This window comes from Sphaerodactylus townsendi, linkage group LG07 (genome assembly GCF_021028975.2).
Source record: "Sphaerodactylus townsendi isolate TG3544 linkage group LG07, MPM_Stown_v2.3, whole genome shotgun sequence".
NCBI lineage: Eukaryota > Metazoa > Chordata > Lepidosauria > Squamata > Sphaerodactylidae > Sphaerodactylus > Sphaerodactylus townsendi.
The window spans coordinates 113,996,965-114,014,769 of NC_059431.1; the positions used below are offsets into that span (position 1 = coordinate 113,996,965).

General features: G+C 48.2%; 1 protein-coding gene across 1 annotated transcript in view; it reads left to right on the plus strand.

Annotated features, from left to right (window-relative positions):
* Positions 1 to 13,807, plus strand: part of LOC125437073 (solute carrier family 22 member 15-like) — a 62,547-nt gene extending 48,740 nt beyond the window's left edge. Inside the window, exons 3-8 of the mRNA XM_048504442.1 lie at positions 835 to 975; positions 3,240 to 3,325; positions 5,261 to 5,381; positions 5,976 to 6,051; positions 10,160 to 10,348; positions 13,455 to 13,807. Coding sequence (XP_048360399.1) covers positions 835 to 975; positions 3,240 to 3,325; positions 5,261 to 5,381; positions 5,976 to 6,051; positions 10,160 to 10,348; positions 13,455 to 13,538 — 697 coding nt within the window. The 3' untranslated portion in view covers positions 13,539 to 13,807. The remainder of the gene's footprint in view (positions 1 to 834; positions 976 to 3,239; positions 3,326 to 5,260; positions 5,382 to 5,975; positions 6,052 to 10,159; positions 10,349 to 13,454) is intronic.
* Positions 13,808 to 17,805: the final 3,998 nt, after the last annotated feature.

Genomic DNA, 17,805 nt, shown 5'->3' on the forward strand with positions numbered 1-17,805 from the left:
TGATTGATTGATTGATTGATTGATTGATTGATTGATTGATTGATTGAATGAATGAATGAATGAATGAATGAATGAATGAATGAATGAATGAATGAATGAGAGTGAGTGAGTGAGTGAATGAATGAGTGAGTGAGTGAGTGAGTGAGTGAGTGAGTGAGTGAGTGAGTGAATGAATGATGAGGGAGGGAGGGAGGGAGGGAGGGAGGGAGGGAGGGAGGGAAGGAAGGAAGGAAGGAAGGAAGGAAGGAAGGAAGGAAGGAAGGAAGGAAGGAAGGAAGGAAGGAAGGAAGGAAGGAAGGAAGGTAGGCCGCCCTTCCCAGGTGACTTATCACAAAAATTCATAGTTAAAATTAGCAATCAGTTCCCAGTAGTGCCATAAAATCAATTCTGAATGAATCAAGGGAGATAGGAAAAATGGAGAATGGGAAAGAACAAGAAGAAAGGGGAAAGAGGGGAAAGGAAGAGGGCAAAGATATAAAGGGAGGCCAGCAATGTTGGACTGCCTTAGCTGCCCTCAACCATAGGCCTGCTGGAATACCTCTGCCTTCTAGGTCCTGTGGAACTATGATAGGTTCTCGTTGGGAAACTAAAAGAATCACATTTGTCTGATTCCAGAGGGGGAGCTGTGTTAGTGCCCTGCAGCCGGAACCTGATGTACGGAAGGCTCCTGTATGAGGGCATAATCTTTCATGAATCAGAGCCTGCTTTATTCAGATGTGCCAAGAAGCACGGCTCTGGCTCGTGACGCAGCCACGTTCATTTTTAAGGTGCCGCAAGATTCTTCCTTGTTTTGACATGGACTCCTGCTTGTTTTCCTCTCTCTTTCCCCTGCAGGTTTGTGTGCAGCTTAGTTTACTATGGTCTTACTCTCAATGCGGGTGACCTGGGAGGCAGCATCTATGCCAATCTCGCTCTTTCTGGACTGATCGAGATCCCTGCCTACCCGCTCTGCATCTACTTGATTAATCAAAAATGGTGAGTGTTGAACTGTGGGGGAACTTTAACCCCTGACCCATCATCTCCTCCACCCTGGTCACTTGATTTTGTCGTGATTTTAATGGCCTTTGTACCTGCTGTTAATGACCGTTCTGTTCTTTTGAGACAGTAAATGCAACACATAATTTATGCATTTTTCCAGTGTGGGAGGTTCTGCATTATTTGTCTTTAATTATTATTGACCTTTAAGGAAAGGGGATGTTTTGCTTAAATTGTTCCACCCTGGATGGGGAATTAAAGGCGTTGTTGCGCTGTACACATTTTATTGATACATCGGTTGGAGCCCACTCTGAGCTTGCCTTGACTGGGAGAGCGGGATAGAAATCCATAAATAAGTAAATGGTGGATTCAGTCAAGATCTGTCAACCTCCGGCAGTAATGAGGCTCTTGGATTCAGAAATTGGTTTATTGACAGGAACACTACTAACAGAATGATGATGATATCCATTCAGTTGTTCTCGACCCTTGGCGACCCGACATGTAAGCTCTTTCCACATTTTTCGATTAAGTACTGCTTCCATCAGCTGGTTGATGCTCATGCCTATATCAGCTTTTATGGTATCTAGCCTACAAGGGCCAGATCCAATACCTTCCCATCGGCCATTACAAAGGGTTGTTACTTATCCATCCCTCTCCAGGATCAGGTTTGTCCACACTGTAAAAATCAAGTGGAGACTCTTGCTCACATTATTCTTGACTGTCCGAGATACATGGGCATCAGGAATTTTTCTCCCAGGCTGGCCCTAGACAAATCTGAAAGTGACTCTGACTGTTCTGTTGTGGAGCTTCTGTTAAACAACACAGATGTCATGTTCTTGGAAAAAGTAGCAAAATTTCTTTTACAAGTGACAGAACTTTCTAAGTAATGTACACTGCTATATGCAGTCTTCCTGTCTGCGTTTTGAATGTACTCTTGATTTTTATTTCAAAAATGTCTGGCAATGCTCTAGAACCTATTTTCAAATGCCAAATAAAGGTTGTTGTTGTTGGTATCTAGCCATCGTGTTCTTTGGCGCCCAGATCTTCTGCCGCCTAACAGAATACAAGCAAGCTTTGCAGGAACTAAGTTTTACTACTAGTTATCCTTGCCCCAAAACGCACACTCACTCGCTCACTCGCTCGCTCGCATATACGCTCGCTCGCACGCACGCTCGCACGCACGCACGCACGCCCCCCGTCTCAGCATCCCAGGTGGGTGAAATCACTGGAAACATTCTCAGCCTGTGCAAAGCCTCCAAGGCCAAAACAAAGATTAGGACCAGGTGCGGACTGCCTTGAAGGATGAGAAAAGTCACTGCATGCCTAAAAACGAAAGTCCACACGCCCAGGGCCAACAGCATAACAAGCCAAGGACTCCCACACTACCACCTCCTCCTGGCCTACCCTGTTGTCTCATGGCAAGAGCCAGGGAAGAGATGAAATCTTGACAGGGTCTTGACAGATTCTTAAGCCCCGTTCACTGTTCATAGTTGGGTTTCAAGCTAGCATTTGCAGTTTGTGGGTCGACTCCTATTTGTACTAATCATGGCTTGTTTGGGTGTTGGAATTCACCACAGTTTGTTCAGTAGCGCTGCCCCATGCGGCCACTTGGGGGTGGAAAAGGCCACCAAGTTGCAACCAGCTTATGGCGACCTGTAGGGTTTTTAGGGGGAAAGGCATCCAGGGGTGATTTGCCCTTGCCTGCCCCCGTGTTGCAAGCCTAGACTTCCTTGTTGGTCTCCCATCTAAGTACAAACCAGGGCCAACCCTGCTTATTTCCCCAAATCTGATGTGTCTGGACTAACCTGGACTACCCAGCAACCACTTGGCCACAGATATAAATGGACAGAGAGAGCATCTTCCCTTCTAGTAGGCAGAGAGGAGGAAAGAAGAAAGCAACCTGGGGCTTATGCACAAACCAGAATTTGTTAGTCTGAAAGCCAACCGTAGCTTGTTGCGCAAACAAACCATAGCATATTGTGATGTTTGAACTCGGAATCCCCTGGGAGTTTGTTTATACCTTGCATCAGGGCGTTTGAATCTGGGGCGAAGGATTGCAAATTAATGTCTAATCTCAGTGCTTCAAATTTACCAATATTTGTCCCACCTCCAAAAACACAGTCAAGACCCCAGCTAAGCTAAAAAAATACAGTCAGAAGTTTTGGATCCTCTCTGTGTTCCTTGTGACTTTGTAGAAAACGAGAAGCGATGCCACGTGACTAAAGCAAAGAACATGTCTCAGCGTTTTCTTTCTGGCTCATCAGGTTTGGCCGGAAACGGACCCTTGCAGCGTTTTTGTGCCTGGGAGGACTGGCCTCTCTCGTTGTCATGTTTCTTCCTGAAAAGAAAGGTGAGGGGTTATGTGGTTTCTTAATTGTGGAAAGTCTGCAGCAGCCCTGTATCTTCTCAACAAAGTTTGGCAAAAATAATAAAACAGAAGCAGTCTTCTGCTGCATAAATCCAAGGATCATCTTTGGATTTGTCACAACCAGAAGCAGAGAATCTCTGTGGGTCTGCCAGACAGTGAGTTGGGGCTTGAGTTAAAAATGTGTGACTCTCAAGTCTAGTTCTTCTCTTTATTATACTTCTTTTGGGGGGCTTATAGAAAAAAGCAGTTGTGGGATCCAAAAATTTTAGTAACAGGTTCCCATGGTGGTGGGATTCAAACTGGCGTAGCGCCAATGGGGCTGGGCGGGACACAACGGGGGCGTGGCTGGACATTCCGGGGGCGGGGCATTCCTGGGTGGCGCTGTGGCAAGGACGCAGTTGCTGCGCCGGTCCTTGGCCGGGAAACGAATGCACGCAGGCGCAGGCTGCCACGCACGCTGGTGCACCTCCTGCTAGACTGCTTCAAGTTCTGCGCACTACTGCTGAGAGGAGGGGCGTAACTAAGGCAAAAATCACGTGGCAAAATCACCAATTAGTAACCCCCTCTCGGCACACACAAATAATTAGTAACCTATTCTCGGGAACCTGTGAGAACCTGCTGGATCCCACTTCTGCAAAAAGGCTTCTTTTAAAGAACATGAATGTCCAAGTTTTAAACCTATCTGCGAACAAAATTATTACGCCAGCTTTTCTTTGGAGCGGTTTCCCATGTGCAGTTAGTTATATTTATGGAGAATTCACTAAGTCCCAATTGTGCATTTCATATACTTTTAGTAGATAACAGGAAACTGCAGTAGAGGCAGCAGATCTTCTTTGGATTGTTGAAGGCTTTCACGGCCAGATTCAACTGGTTCTGGTGGGTTTTCCGGGCTGCGTGGCTGTGGTTTGGTAAATCTTGTCCCTAACATTTCGCCTGCATCTGTGACAGGCATCTTCGGAGGTGTATCACAGAGAGAAGCGTGTGACACACTGTGTCCAGTGAGAAGGGAATGTTTAGTGGGGTATGTATTGTCCATGTCCCAGGGTGGGGAACCAATCAGTAAGTGTTTTGGGTGGAACTTGCTATGCAAAGGTGTGACTGACTGCATTGTATTCCGGGTGGGGTTTTCAGTCCTTTAATATTCGCATTTACATTTGCATTCCCTGCAGCAGCAACAGTATTGGAAAATGCAAATCCCGAGTCTGGGTGGAGTTCATTGTGCATGAACCTAGCCTGCCCTTGGCCTTTGATTCTGGTGTTTTTAAGTACTGGCAGCCAAGCTTTGTTAATTCTCAGAGTCTCTTCCTTCTTGTTGAAGTTGTCTTGGTATTTCTGGATTTCAGTAGCCTCCCTGTGTAGTCTGACATAGTAACCGTCTGAGTTGTCCAGAATTTCAGTGTTTTCAAATAAAATGTTATGTCCAGTTTTGCTTAGAGCCTGTTCTGCCACTGCAGATTTTTCAGGATGGTTAAGCCCCTTCCCTCAGGATCCCAGCAGGATGAAATCACTAGCAGTGTTCTCAAGCGAAGCGAAGTCTTCAAGGCCAGGCCAGGGATCAGGCAGGTGCCCCATCCTTAACAAAGCATCTTGCTTCTGCACGACTGGAACAGGGGTCTGCAACCTGCGGCTCTCCAGATGTTAATGGACTACAAATCCCATCAGCCCTTGCCAGCATGGCCAATTGGCAGGGGCTGATGAGATTTGTAGTCCATGAACACCTGGAGAGCCACAGGTTGCAGACCCCTGGACTAGAACCTTAATTGCGATTTCCTTGCTGTTTTTAAAAGCATATTTTCTGATCAGTTCAGTACCCGTCCATTGAGCGATGGCCTCCCCATAAGACTAAGTCCCCCAGAGTGTGCAAATGAACAAAGCTGGCTGCCAAACGTTTGACAAGCGTTGTGTTTTCCCTAACAGCTGCAGGAGTGTTTGCTTTTGTAAACAGCCGGTCCTTGTCTTTACTGGGAAAGCTGACCATCAGTTCTGCATTTAACATTGTGTACATCTACACGTCAGAACTCTACCCTACTGTGATTAGGTAAGAAAACTTCTCCTTGGGTGGGTGGGTGTTGTCTGTGTTGTCCGTATGCTGGCTGTATGTCCTGCTTTTTTGCCAATGAGTTCAACATATAAAACCAGTAGGGACCCATGGCTCTCGTGGGGGAAAGCCCTACTGCTTCCCTCTTCATCAGGTTGCCCACTTGTCTGCTACCATAAATCAGCCATGACTTGATGGCACGCACACCCATCCCTGTTATATAACATTACATAATGGCCATGTGTTCCGGGAGGGGGGAGGGTCCAGGTGAGCCAGTGGGGGTGGGGAGGGTTGTTGCCTGATCTCTCCCTTTGATGCAGCCGAGCAGAATGGCTGATGATGAGACCACCTGTTCCTCTCAGTGGCTGCCACAGGAAAAGCGCCTGCTTTTTAAAAATACAACTCATCCCAGTTGGTCGGTAGAGAGCAGCTTTGACTCTCTGTCCAAACAGCACGATCCTTCGTTGCTATATGTTGGGAGTTCTGCTGGGGAAACGGCTTTCAGTGTTCGGACACACCCTCTGGATCAAAGAAGTGCAGTTAGAAGTCCGCGTTGCCCTGCTGGAAACATTGCTTGTTTGTCATTTCTTGTAGGAATTTGGAATGGAGTGCCTGTTCCATGTTCTCCCGAATCGGAGGGATTATTGCTCCTTTAGTTCCAGCTCTGAAAGTGCGTCTCAACTTTGCATTTTGTCTCTTCTCAGAATACTTCAAAGAAATCAAATGCGCTGTATGAAGGCTTTCGCGGCCAGAATCACTGGGGTGCTGTGTGGTTTCCGGGCTGTGTGGCCGTGTTCTTAGCATTTCTGGAAATAGCCGTGTTCTAGAAAGGCTGCGTTCTTAAATACTGCCAGAACATGGCGGTACAGCCCGGAAACCACACAGCACCCCAAATGAAGCGTGTGTTGCACAAATCTGTTCTTCCTTTGCAAGAGGCAAAGTTCTCCTTTTCTTTTTTTTGACACCGTACTTTTGTTAGATGCCCATTTTTTTCCCTTCAGTGAGCAGAGATGAGGCTGGGTGAGAACATTCTTTTTCTAGGATCAGTAAGCTTCGGAGAATAACCACGTGTGGCAGTTTGCCACTTCGCCGGCCTGAGTCAAGCTTCGTCAAAGATCAGGCGAGTGATCCGAGTAGGAATGCCAACTCCAGGTTAGAAGAAGGGGAATTCTTGGAGATTTAGGGTTGAAGTCTGGGGAAAGGACCTCATCAGGGCCCAGTGCCGTGGAAACCCACCCTCCAAAGCGGCCATTTTCTGTCGGGGATCTGATCCCTGTCGTCTGGAGATTAACTGTAATTCCAGGAGATCTCCAGGCCTCACATGGAGGTTGGCAACGACTGCTGTGATCGGAGGGCCGTGCCTGGCAGATTCTGTTCTTACAGCAACTCAGCTTATGGTGGTTACAATTGCAGCATTCACTTATGCGCCTTTGGTACATCTCAATAGCCACTCTTGTATGGCTTTTAATTTATTCGCAAAACTCCGTATCCATGATCCTCAAAGGGACAAAGCTTACTGTTCTCAGAGGGCTTAGCATAGGCTGCAGTGTGCTGCAACAGCGATTCCTCCAGCTCTTTTTTTTTATGCTTGCTGAATGATGAGCCGGGTGTCCAATGGCCAATCCGAATGCTTGAAGCTGTTTGAAATGAGCGGATGAATTGCTTGTATACAGCATTTTCGAAAAAATCTTCAGAAGGATACGTTTTGTCAGTCTTCGTTGGGATAGTTTCCCCATCTCTATCTTGCTGGTATCTTGCTAGCCTAACTATAAAATGTTGAGGCGTACTAAAGGCGTGATAAGTGAATGCCGCAATTGTGACCACCATAAGCTGTATTTGCGTAAGAATTGCACTTCAACTGTTGTGTTTACATAACTTCACTATTTATGCACTTTATTGTTGCTTGTGATGCACATATATAAAAGCTGTTGATGCAACGCGTTTGTGTGTTGTAGTGAGTTTTAACGTTGCATCTAGAGAGTTGATTGGCAGATGCCGTTCCCAAGAGTTCCTCTCGGCTATTCCGACTCTGAGAAGGCAGCAGCAGACACACCTTGTGCATAGAAGGGAAGGCGCGCACCCAGTGGTGGGATCCAAAAATTTTAGTAACAGGTTCCCATGGTGGTGGGATTCAAACTGTGGCATAGCGCCAGGGCAGGGCACGACGAGGGCGTGGCTGGGCCATTCCGGGGGTGGGGCATTCCTGGGCGGGGCTGTGGCAAGGACGCAGCCGCTGCGCCGGTCCTTGGGTGGGAAACGAATGCACGCAGGCGCAGGCTGCCACGCACGCCGGTGCACCTCCTGCTAGACTGCTTCAAGTTCTGCGCGCTACTGCTGAGAAGAGGGGCGTAACTAAGGCAAAGATCACATGGCAAAATCACCAATTAGTAACCCCCTCTCGGCACACACACATAATTAGTAACCTACTCTCGGGAACCTGTGAGAACCTGCTGGATCCCACCTCTGCGCGCACCCATGCTCAGTCTGTGTTCGGAAACGCAAATGAGCTGGTCGTTCTGCGTGCCTGAGGCTTGCTTAAAACAGATGGACCTCTGAAGCCACCTTCTTGCCTATCCTGTCTGGTAGTGACTCCAGCAGAGCACGTTTCCCGTCTGAGATCATTTTAAGTGGAGATGTTATTATTATTATTATTTATTAGGCTTGATAGACCGCCCAACCCCCGAAGGGCTCTGGGCGGTGTACAATGAGACATAAATACAATATAAGATCTCATAAATACAATAACAATAAAACATTAAAATTCATTAAAATACATTACAGCAGCAATTCCAAAAATTACAGGTAAAAATACATGCACAGATGCATGCACAGATGGCGCCCAACCCAAAGGCCAGATGGCGCCCAACCCAAAGATGTTGGAGGTTAGATCTGGATACCGCTGAGCTGCAGCTATCAGCTTGGGTCTTCTTGGGGTCCCCGTTCTGCCATAGCAACTTGCCCAATCCTTCAGAGGTTTTCAGAACTCTGCACTTTAGGGCCCAATCAGAGGCCAGGGTTTTCCTCGTGTGGCACCCCATGTGTGGAATCCCCTGCATCCCTTTTCTAGGCGCTTGCCTTGTACTGAGCCGGTGTAGAAATATAAATGAAATAAAATCCATTTAAAACCATCATGAAAACCATTATGAACAACCCATAAACTTCAATTACAATGATCTAAAGGAGCAGCAGTGGCGTAGGAGGTTAAGAGCTCGTGTATCTAATCTGGAGGAACCAGGTTTGATTCGCAGCTCTGCCGCCTGAGCTGTGGAGGCTTATCTGGGGAATTCAGATTAGCCTGTACACTCCCACACACGCCAGCTGGGTGACCTTGGGCTAGTCAGCCCCACCTACCTCACAGGGTGTCTGTTGTGAGGGGGGAAGGGAAAGGAGATTGTAAGTCCCTTTGAGTCTCCTGTAGGAGAGAAAGGGGGGATATAAATCCAAACTCTTCTTCTTCTATGAATAGAGGCTTAAATCAGTGAAATGCAGTCCCAAATAAAACTATCTTCAACTACCATATGAAGATCCAAAGCGAGGGGACGAGGCATCAACCTTCTAGGGAGGTTGTTCCATAATGGTGGAGCCATCCCTGAAAAGGTCCTGTCTCATGTGAACACCAGACGAGCTTCTTCAATGGGTGAGGGGGTCAGGAAGGTCTCTCGCTGCAGTTTTCATGCCCAGGTAGGAACATGACGGTCCTTCGGGTACCCTGGTTCCAAGCCAGAACAAGTTGGTTGCGCACAGACAGTTTTGTATGAAGGGAAATTGGCGGGACGAGGGAGTGTCTGGTATCAGGGGAAGCCCTCGGCCTCCATGACCTGTCATTGGTCTTCCTGGGCAGCTACTCCGCCTCTGCGTGGAACCAGATGCTGGAGGAGATAAACCACTGGTGCGATCCACAGAGGTTTCTTGTTAGGTTCTGGCATGCCTGGGTCCTACTTTCTAATAAGCAGTCTGATAAGATCCAGCGCATCACAGTGGACTTATTTAAAAGAAAAGAGGAAGAAGAAGAAGAGTTTGGATTTATATCCCCCCTTTCTCTCCTGCAGGAGACTCAAAGGGGCTTACAATCTCCTTGCCCTTCCCCCTTCACAACAAACACCCTGTGAGGTAGGTGGGGCTGAGAGAGCTCCGAGAAGCTGTGACTAGCCCAAGGTCACCCAGCTGGTGTGTGTGGGAGTGCACAGGCTAATCTGAATTCCCCAGATAAGCCTCCACAGCTCAGGTGGCAGATCTGGGAATCAAACCCGGTTCCTCCAGATTAGATGCACGAGCTCTTAACCTCCTACGCCACTGCTGCTTCCCCCTCCCCCAGGAAAAGAACTGGGGGAGGGGGTCCCCCTTTCTGACTTTTCCACCCCCCCCCCCTTCTGTAGCATCACGCGGAAGGAAGGAGATGCCGAATCAGGTCTCTTCATCTCTTGTCCCCACCCCAGCCTGACAAAGGGACTGTTTTTATAGACCTGATGTTCTTATACTGCTCAAACATTGCGCTCTTCATGCTATACTTTGGGACGAATTCTCACAATGAATTGATGAGTAGAGGCGCTTGTGAAGCAGATCGGCGCTGAGTTTGCGTCATGATGTGCTTGTGTATCTGTGTGTGTGTGTTACCACAAGCCAAGCCGCGACTACTCTTGGGCCGTGCGTTCTTTGCCACCGTTGAGAAGCTGGAAGAAGATTTAATGCGCAAATACGTGGCGGCCGTAGATTCTGGGCAAACGTGGGATGCTGTTAAGCATGTTGCTTTGCTGATCTTTCTTTGTAATTTTTTACAGAGATCTGTGCAGTGGTCTCTGCCTTACGTCGTGTTTGGAGTGATGGGCTTGTTGTCGGGCTTGCTGAGTCTCTTGTTGCCCGAGACCTTAAACAGCCCATTGCTGGAGACGATATCGGACCTGCAGGTTTGCTCTTATCGGAGGCTGGGCAGTGAAGCTGTGGCCCTGCAGACGCTGGAGGGCTCCCGGGTAAGACCCTCTGGAACCTTGTTAACCCTGTCCCTCTGAAAGAAAGAAGTGTCTCCATTAAGTCTGGGTACGAACAGGAATACCAGATCTTGTTGGGCCAAGCAAACAAATCATGCTCACCCTTTTCTGTTGGAATAGTACCGGAACAGGGGCACATAGCCAAATATCTTGAACTATTAACTGAACCCCAACAGAGATGGATTATCACAAGGGCCAGATCCAATACTTTCCCATCGGCCATTACAAAGGGTCGTTACTTATCCATCCCTCTCCAGGATCGGGTCTGTCCACACTGTAAAAACCAAGTGGAGACTCTTGCTCACATTATACTCGACTGTCCGAGATATGTGGGTATTAGGAATTTCTCTCCTGGGCGGGTCTTAGACAAACCTGAAGGAGACTCTGACAACTCTGTTGTGGAGCTTTTGTTAAATAACACAGAGGCTGTGCTCTTGGAAAAAGTAGCAAAATTTCTTTTACAAGTGACAGAATTTTCTAATTAACGTCCAATGCTAGATACAGTTTATCTGTCTGTGTTTTGAATGTACTTTTGATTTGTACTTCAGAAATGTCTGTAATGCTCTGGAGCCTATTTTAATATGCCTAATAAAGGTTGTTGTATTGTATTGTAAGTCTGGGTAGTACCAGATCTTCTGCCACAAGGGGAAGAATCACAGAGTTGGAGGGGGCCATACAGCCCCCTGTTCAGTGCAAGATTGGCCTAGAGCAGGGGTGGCCGACCTATGGTGCTCCATATGTTTGTGGACTACAATTCCCATCAGCCTCTGCCAAGGGCTGTTGGGAATTGTAGTCTATGTGTCAGGACCATGCCTGTCAGTGATTAGATGTCTTGCTGTGTAAGAATTGCAAATGTTTTCCTGTGAATGCTTCCCTGTTTTCCTCTCCCCTCCCTGGCAACCTCCTGGCGCCAGCTTATCTGCAAGAAGGTGCGAACGGTTCCCAGATTCTTTGAAGCTCTGTAGTGCCAATGGTGTAGTAACTGTAAGGGACATTTGGTGTGGGGCGAAACGGGGGTGTTGAAGTATATAGTTCCTGGATCTAATCTCTCTAGCTTAGATCCAGCTTTCGATTGTTATTCTACGCGTTGTTAGAAATAAACTGCTTTAGGATGTTATTATTATTATTATTTTATTATTTATTAGATTTTAAACCGCCCATCCCCTGTACAGCAGGGCTGCAACAACAATACATAATAACATTAAACACAGCAGGCTAAAAACAACAGTTTACACATAAAAACTAGGGTTTTTCCTACGGTCTTTGTTATTTCCACGTTCAAGAGTCTGACACTATGAACATCTGGAGCACCATAGGTCGGCCACCCCTGGCCTAGAGCATCCTTGACAAATGGTTGTCCAGCTGTTGCTTGAAGACTGCCAAAGAGAGGGAGCTCAACTTCGCTCTAGGCAGCCAGTTCCATTGCCGAACAAATCTCACTGTAACCAAAAAAATGTCCTAATGTCCCTCCGGTACCTTTCCACCTGTAATTTAAACCCATTATTGTGAATCCTGTCCTTTTCTGCTAACCGGAAGAACTCCCTACTCTTAAGTCACCGTGCAAAACCGCAAAGACTCCTAGCCGCTTCGGGCACCCTTCTGGCTTGTGTGCAAATATGCTGAAGCTGCATTCTGCCCTTTTAAGCAATGAAGTCTGACGTCACCACCACAAGCGTGGGTTTTCCCACGCAGTGCCTAGACGGGCTGGCATCCCAGCAGTGTCTCCCATCAGTCAGGACACAAGTTTTCCAAGAGAGGAGGGACAGTTGGCTGATTGCCTTCTGAGCAGATGAGCAAGGTGTTTTCTCTGCTCCCTTCTTCGTACTTCACATCTGGGCCTTCATGGCTAGGGGACAGGACTGGCTACCATCTCACAGGAGATCACAACCCCAGAAATGGGGATAGGAGGACAAATGTTCCCTGTCCGGGCATGCACACATTTTTCCAGAATGGGTCCGCCAAAGGACAGCCAAGAGAAGAGAGAAGAGGCTTCAGAAGGGTTAGGAACTAGACCAGTGATGGCGAATCTTTTCGAGACCGAGTGCCCAAATTGCAACCCAAAACCCACTTATTTATCACAAAGTGCCTGAATAACCCCCTCGAGCAGGGGCCAGCCTGCTGTAGCCTCCAGCAAGTCCCACATGCGCCGCTCTGTGCCTCTCTAGCATCTCTGCCGCCTCTTCCCCCCACCCCCACCTCAGGTAGCAGCCACCTGGAGCACAGGCACCAGGCCCACCAGCTGAGGTGAATGCACATCAAGTCCAGCGGCCCATGCCAGCCTAGATGTGTGTGCTATTTTCCCCCCACATGATGAACTCTGTGCACGTGTGCCCACAGAGAGGGCTCTGGGTGCCACCTCTGGCACCCGTGCCATAGGTTCGCCACCACTGAACTAGACTGGGATCTCCAGCCTTGTGCCACACGCACCCTGTTGCTTGCTGACACTTTCCCTGGAGCTGCCAAAGGTTTTTAGAAAGTGGGCCCAGCCCTAGTCTTCTCATTGAGATTTGGGTGGCCGTGCAGACTCGGAAAAAAAGGTTGTTTTGGATAGCAGCTGCCGTCAGCACAAGGATGTTCACTATGGCCCCTTCGGCACATGCAGAACGATGCACTTTCAGTCCACTTTCACCACTGTTTGCAAGTGGATTTTGCTATTTTGCCCAGCAAAATCCTGCTGCAAAGCGCATGGGAAGTGGATTGAAAGTGCATCGTTCTGCATGTGCGGAAGGAGTGTACGTGACTGAAGGTAAGCCATAGCATTTTGTGACTGCACCAACTACATGTGTCAGAATTCCAAAAGTGCCCACAAGACCCCTGAACTAGATCCCGTGTGTGTGTGTGTGTGTGAGAGAGAGAGAGAGAGAGAGAGACAGAGAGAGAGAATCCATGTGGCTGCTGTGTGCATTGCCAAAGTGTGGCTTCTCACCCGTGGTTCTGCTCAACCTGGGGTGGAGGGGCCGTTTAATCCTGGCATGCGCCAGTTACATGCCCAGTGAGGTCATACACGCAAAAGTAACTCTGGTCAGATTGTGCCGTTCAATGCATGCTGAGGTCCTTCTCTAATATCAGGATCTCGTTTTCCTCTCAGTCTGACCAAGAAAGCTCGGCGGGAAGCGACAGCGAAGACGAAGAGTTCTACGATGCAGATGAAGAGACTCAAATGATCACGTGACGATCGAGAAAACACCTCCGTTTAGTCACCGCCTTTTAAAACTCTGGTCAGCCTCACCTGAACAAATGTAAACGTGGATAACAATGGAAGTGGGCGGAAAAGACTTGGAGTGGCACCATTCCGCCTGCATCAGGAGAGAAACAGAATCTATCCCTCACTGATGCCTGCTCTGTCAGACGGAAACCCACCCCAGTTCTGGGCGATGTCGGAAATGCAGCGGGCGCAGGATAGGACACTATTTGTGAAACCTAACAATTGTAGCCAGATTTCTCCTGCGTGTGTTGTGAATTTATTCGTTCCAGACAGGCTGTTCTGTAAGGATTGCAAGTTTGCTGGTGAGAGAGATTGCTAACCACGTAACGGGAATGTGGAAGAAAAATCTTGAAACATAGTGAGGGGTGATCTCTCTTGGCTGTACAGGGAATATTTGCCACTTCTGCATTCAGTGGCATTTTAATCTAGCTTGGAAGGAGAAAAACCAGGAATAATGACCTGGAAATCTTGCCACGCTGCAGAGACCAGATCACTAAAAAGATAATTGAATCACGGACAGGGATCTGCAAAATCAACTTTTAATTTTCCTTTTTTGGGGGGTCAGCTTCGACTGTTGTGCTAGGGTACCACATAACACAAGAGCTGTGGTCTTTGTTAACATAGTTTTCATTATCAGGAATCGTATATCTAGTCACCAGGGCAGGGTTATCCTTGTCCTCCCACCCGCAGCCTGCCAAGGCAGGAGCCAATCGGCCGGAATCCTGCTGGTGAAGTCTAGCGAGGGAAGTATAACAAGCGTTGAGTTCTGAACCCCTCTGTTTGTTTGCTGCTTCATGTGCATGGTCTTGCTTAGCCAGGCATTTCTGTTTCTCAGAAATGAGTCACAGGAGTTGATTATCCTGCTCTTTTTTTGGAGGAGGGAGATGAAAGCGTTTTATTTTTTTATTTTTTATTGTATCATTTGAATATTCCATTTTATATTAATGCTTTTCTTCATTCGTTTTCAAACAACACATTTTCCCCCTTTTCCCCCTCCCCCCCTGTATTTTCTTCATAGTTTTATCAAACAAACAGCAGGAAGTTCATTCTTTGTAATCTCTTCTCCCATATCTCCTCATTGACTCCAGCTTCTTTCATCCAGTCCGCATATATTGTCCATATTTTCAAAATTTTGCTCTGTTTATCTTGCCACAGTTTATTTTTTGTTATTACATCGAAAATGTCCAGTGTCACTTGTTCCCAGATATATGCCAACCATTTCTGGATTGTCCATTTTTTCTTTTCTTTCCAGCCTAAAGCTATTGTTGCATGTGCTGCTTTAATCATTATTTTATACATATAGCTATATTTTTTCTACCCTTCTATCCTCCATTACACCGATGAACATTAAAACATTATTTATCCCAATATTAATCTTCACCAGATGAAAGCGTTTTAAGCAGCAGAGTAAACTCAGCGGGGACAGGCTTCTCATGGTCACATGTACTTGCCTGGACTCTCCACAAGCCCTCCTCGCTGTCGCTCCCTGAATGGAAGATTGGAAAGAAACTGGAGCTGGGAATCTCAAAACCCTTCCAGCTCTGCTGCCATTGTTAAGCTAGCCATATAGGACAAAAACGGGGTGGTCCTGACCATGTGAGCGTGTGGGTCCATCTGGGACAGTGGTTCTCAACCTTCCCAATGCCGCAACCCTTTAATGCAGTTCCTCCTGTTGTGGTGACCCCCAACCCTAACATTTATCCGATTTACAGATGGAGAGCACTGATGCAGAGAGTCTTAGGCGACCCCTGGGAAAGGGTCGTTCGGCCCCCAAAGGGGTCCTGTGGCGCCTCCCCGACTGCCCGTCCCCCTGGGGCAAGTGTGCCGTCCCTCCTCCCTTTACTTGGGGGTTGTCCTCCCCAGCCGAGATCTTAAATAGCCTCGCCCACAGGGTGCCTCAGCTCTAGTCATACCCTGACACCCTTCCTGCACCTTTTCCCTCGCTCTGTTGCCTCACTAAGTGAGGGTTGGCCCGCCTACTGGGCTTCCCACCACTCTCCCTCCTTTGTACCTTCACAGGGTTGGGACCCAACAGAAGTCCCCCAGCTTGTTCCCCAGCACAGCTGGCCTACAGGACTCTCCCTTTCCCTGCCCTCCTGGGCTACACCGTCCTCTTTCCCTGCCTCTACACAGCTCTCTCCTCCACCCTCTTCCCTCAGCCAACGCCCCTGATCTTCCTTTCCCACCCCCTTATATACCTTTCCCACCCTCATCTCCCTGCCTCATCCCAGCTGCCGTCCCCTCTGATCAGGCTCAGCTGAGACTGGGTGAGCCCGGCTGGGCTTAGAGCCCTGCCCCCGCAGTTCCTCGGCCTGGCGCACTTGTGGCGGCGGATCAGCTGATCGCCCAGCCGGAGGATCAGTAGGTCGATGTATCGACATGGCGTCTGGTCCAGGTGCCGGTGAATCGCCGTGTTGGGGCGGCGGCGGCGTCCCGTCGGGGCAGGGAAACGGCAGATCGGCCAAGCAGTGCGTCGTCCCCTCTCAGCCTCGGACGAGGTCGCGGTCTCGATCGGCTCCGGAACAAGTCTGGGCGCCGCACTGGGGCTCGCGCCCAGACAGGTCCTGACCCCCAGGTTGAGAACCACTGATCTGGGAGAACGTGATCCTTGAGGAACATTGGTCCCTGGCCATACAGGGATTTAAAGGAACTAAATTAGAAGCCAATGTAGGTGGGACTGGGCGGAAGCAATAGGGTCTCTGTGACACACTCTAGTCAACACTCTGACCTGTAGTTTCCAGTCAGTGTTCCAGGGCAGCCCCACAAAGAGGACATGCAGTAATCTAATCTAGACCTTATCAGTCACAAGTGGCTGCCGGAAAGACCTTCATGAGAGATCTTAAACAGAACAGGGCTAAGGCTATGGCTTCATTGTGGGTTTGTAGGAGGAGGAAGAAATGAGAACGAGCACTACTTGGTAGCATACTCGGAGGCAGCCACCCCCACATCCCCGTGATATCCTGCTGGTCTAGCTGTCTCCTCACACACATCTGTGTCATGTCAGAGGTAGGAATCTCTCTGGCGGTGGTCACAATTCAGACCTGAGGACATGGCTCCTCATTGTAGAATCTAATGGTTTATGCTGACACTTACTGATTTATTTGATTTCTAAGCTGCCCATCCTTATATGGGCTCAGGACATCAGTCAAACAACAATAAATCAGTAATTTTTAATTCTCAAAGCATGTATGTAAATATAAGAACAGGTTGAAGAACAGGCACAGATGTTTTAGTCCCAACGGTCACATTCAGGGGGGGTGTAAGGAATTCCAAAGAGCAGAAATAAAAGGCTTTTGGTTGAAAGACCGTTCATTCAGACATCCTAGAAAGCTCACACACACGTCATGACAGGAATGAGACCTCCCGCCTAAACTACAGGTTATAACATCCCCTGTCCCATCCCCCTCCCGGTGTCTCCAGTCCCAGTCTCATTCTCATGGGAACGGAATGGAATGCTCATCTTGCACCATAAGATAAGCCCTCTAACAGTGTGGTTGCAGCGGATTCTGGCCCGCCGCCCGTGCCAAGGAATTCAGTCAAGGCCAAACGACTGTGAAGAGAATCAGCACCGCTGAGATCTTTACATTCTGCTTCTCCTAACAGAAAACCCTTCCCCCCCGGTTTCAGTGGAAAGGCACGATGAAACGCAGAAATAAGGGAGGGGGCATCGATGTTTTCTGAATACACCCATTGATTATAACCGGAGGAATATCCCACCCAAGAAACCAAATATTGCAAACGATTGCGATTAAAGCGAGAGTCCAGAATAGCGTCAATTTCATAGTGCTTGTGTCCATCAATTATAGTCGGTGGGGGTATCTCCGGAGGGTCGTGCCAGGCATCGGAAACGGGAGCCTCCTTGAGCAAACTGGAATGAAAGACGGGATGAATATTACTTAAGGAGTTAGGCAGTTCTAAACGGGCAGTAACATCATTGATCACTTTTGTAATCCTAAAAGGACCCACGAATTTCTTGCCCAGTTTTGAATATTTGTGTACGTCTCTAAGGTTTTTAGTAGACAAATAAACCCAAGCCCCCACACGTAAAGGGAAATCAGAACGATGTTTATCCGCCTGAAACTTTTGTGAGTCCTTGGCTTGCTTTAAGGCAGTCTGGACCGTCTTCCACCCCTCAGCCAGGGATGAAATCCACTGCTTGAATTCTGGAGGTCTCATTCCTGTCATAATGTAAGGAATTCCAAAGAGCAGAAATAAAAGGCTTTTGGTTGAAAGA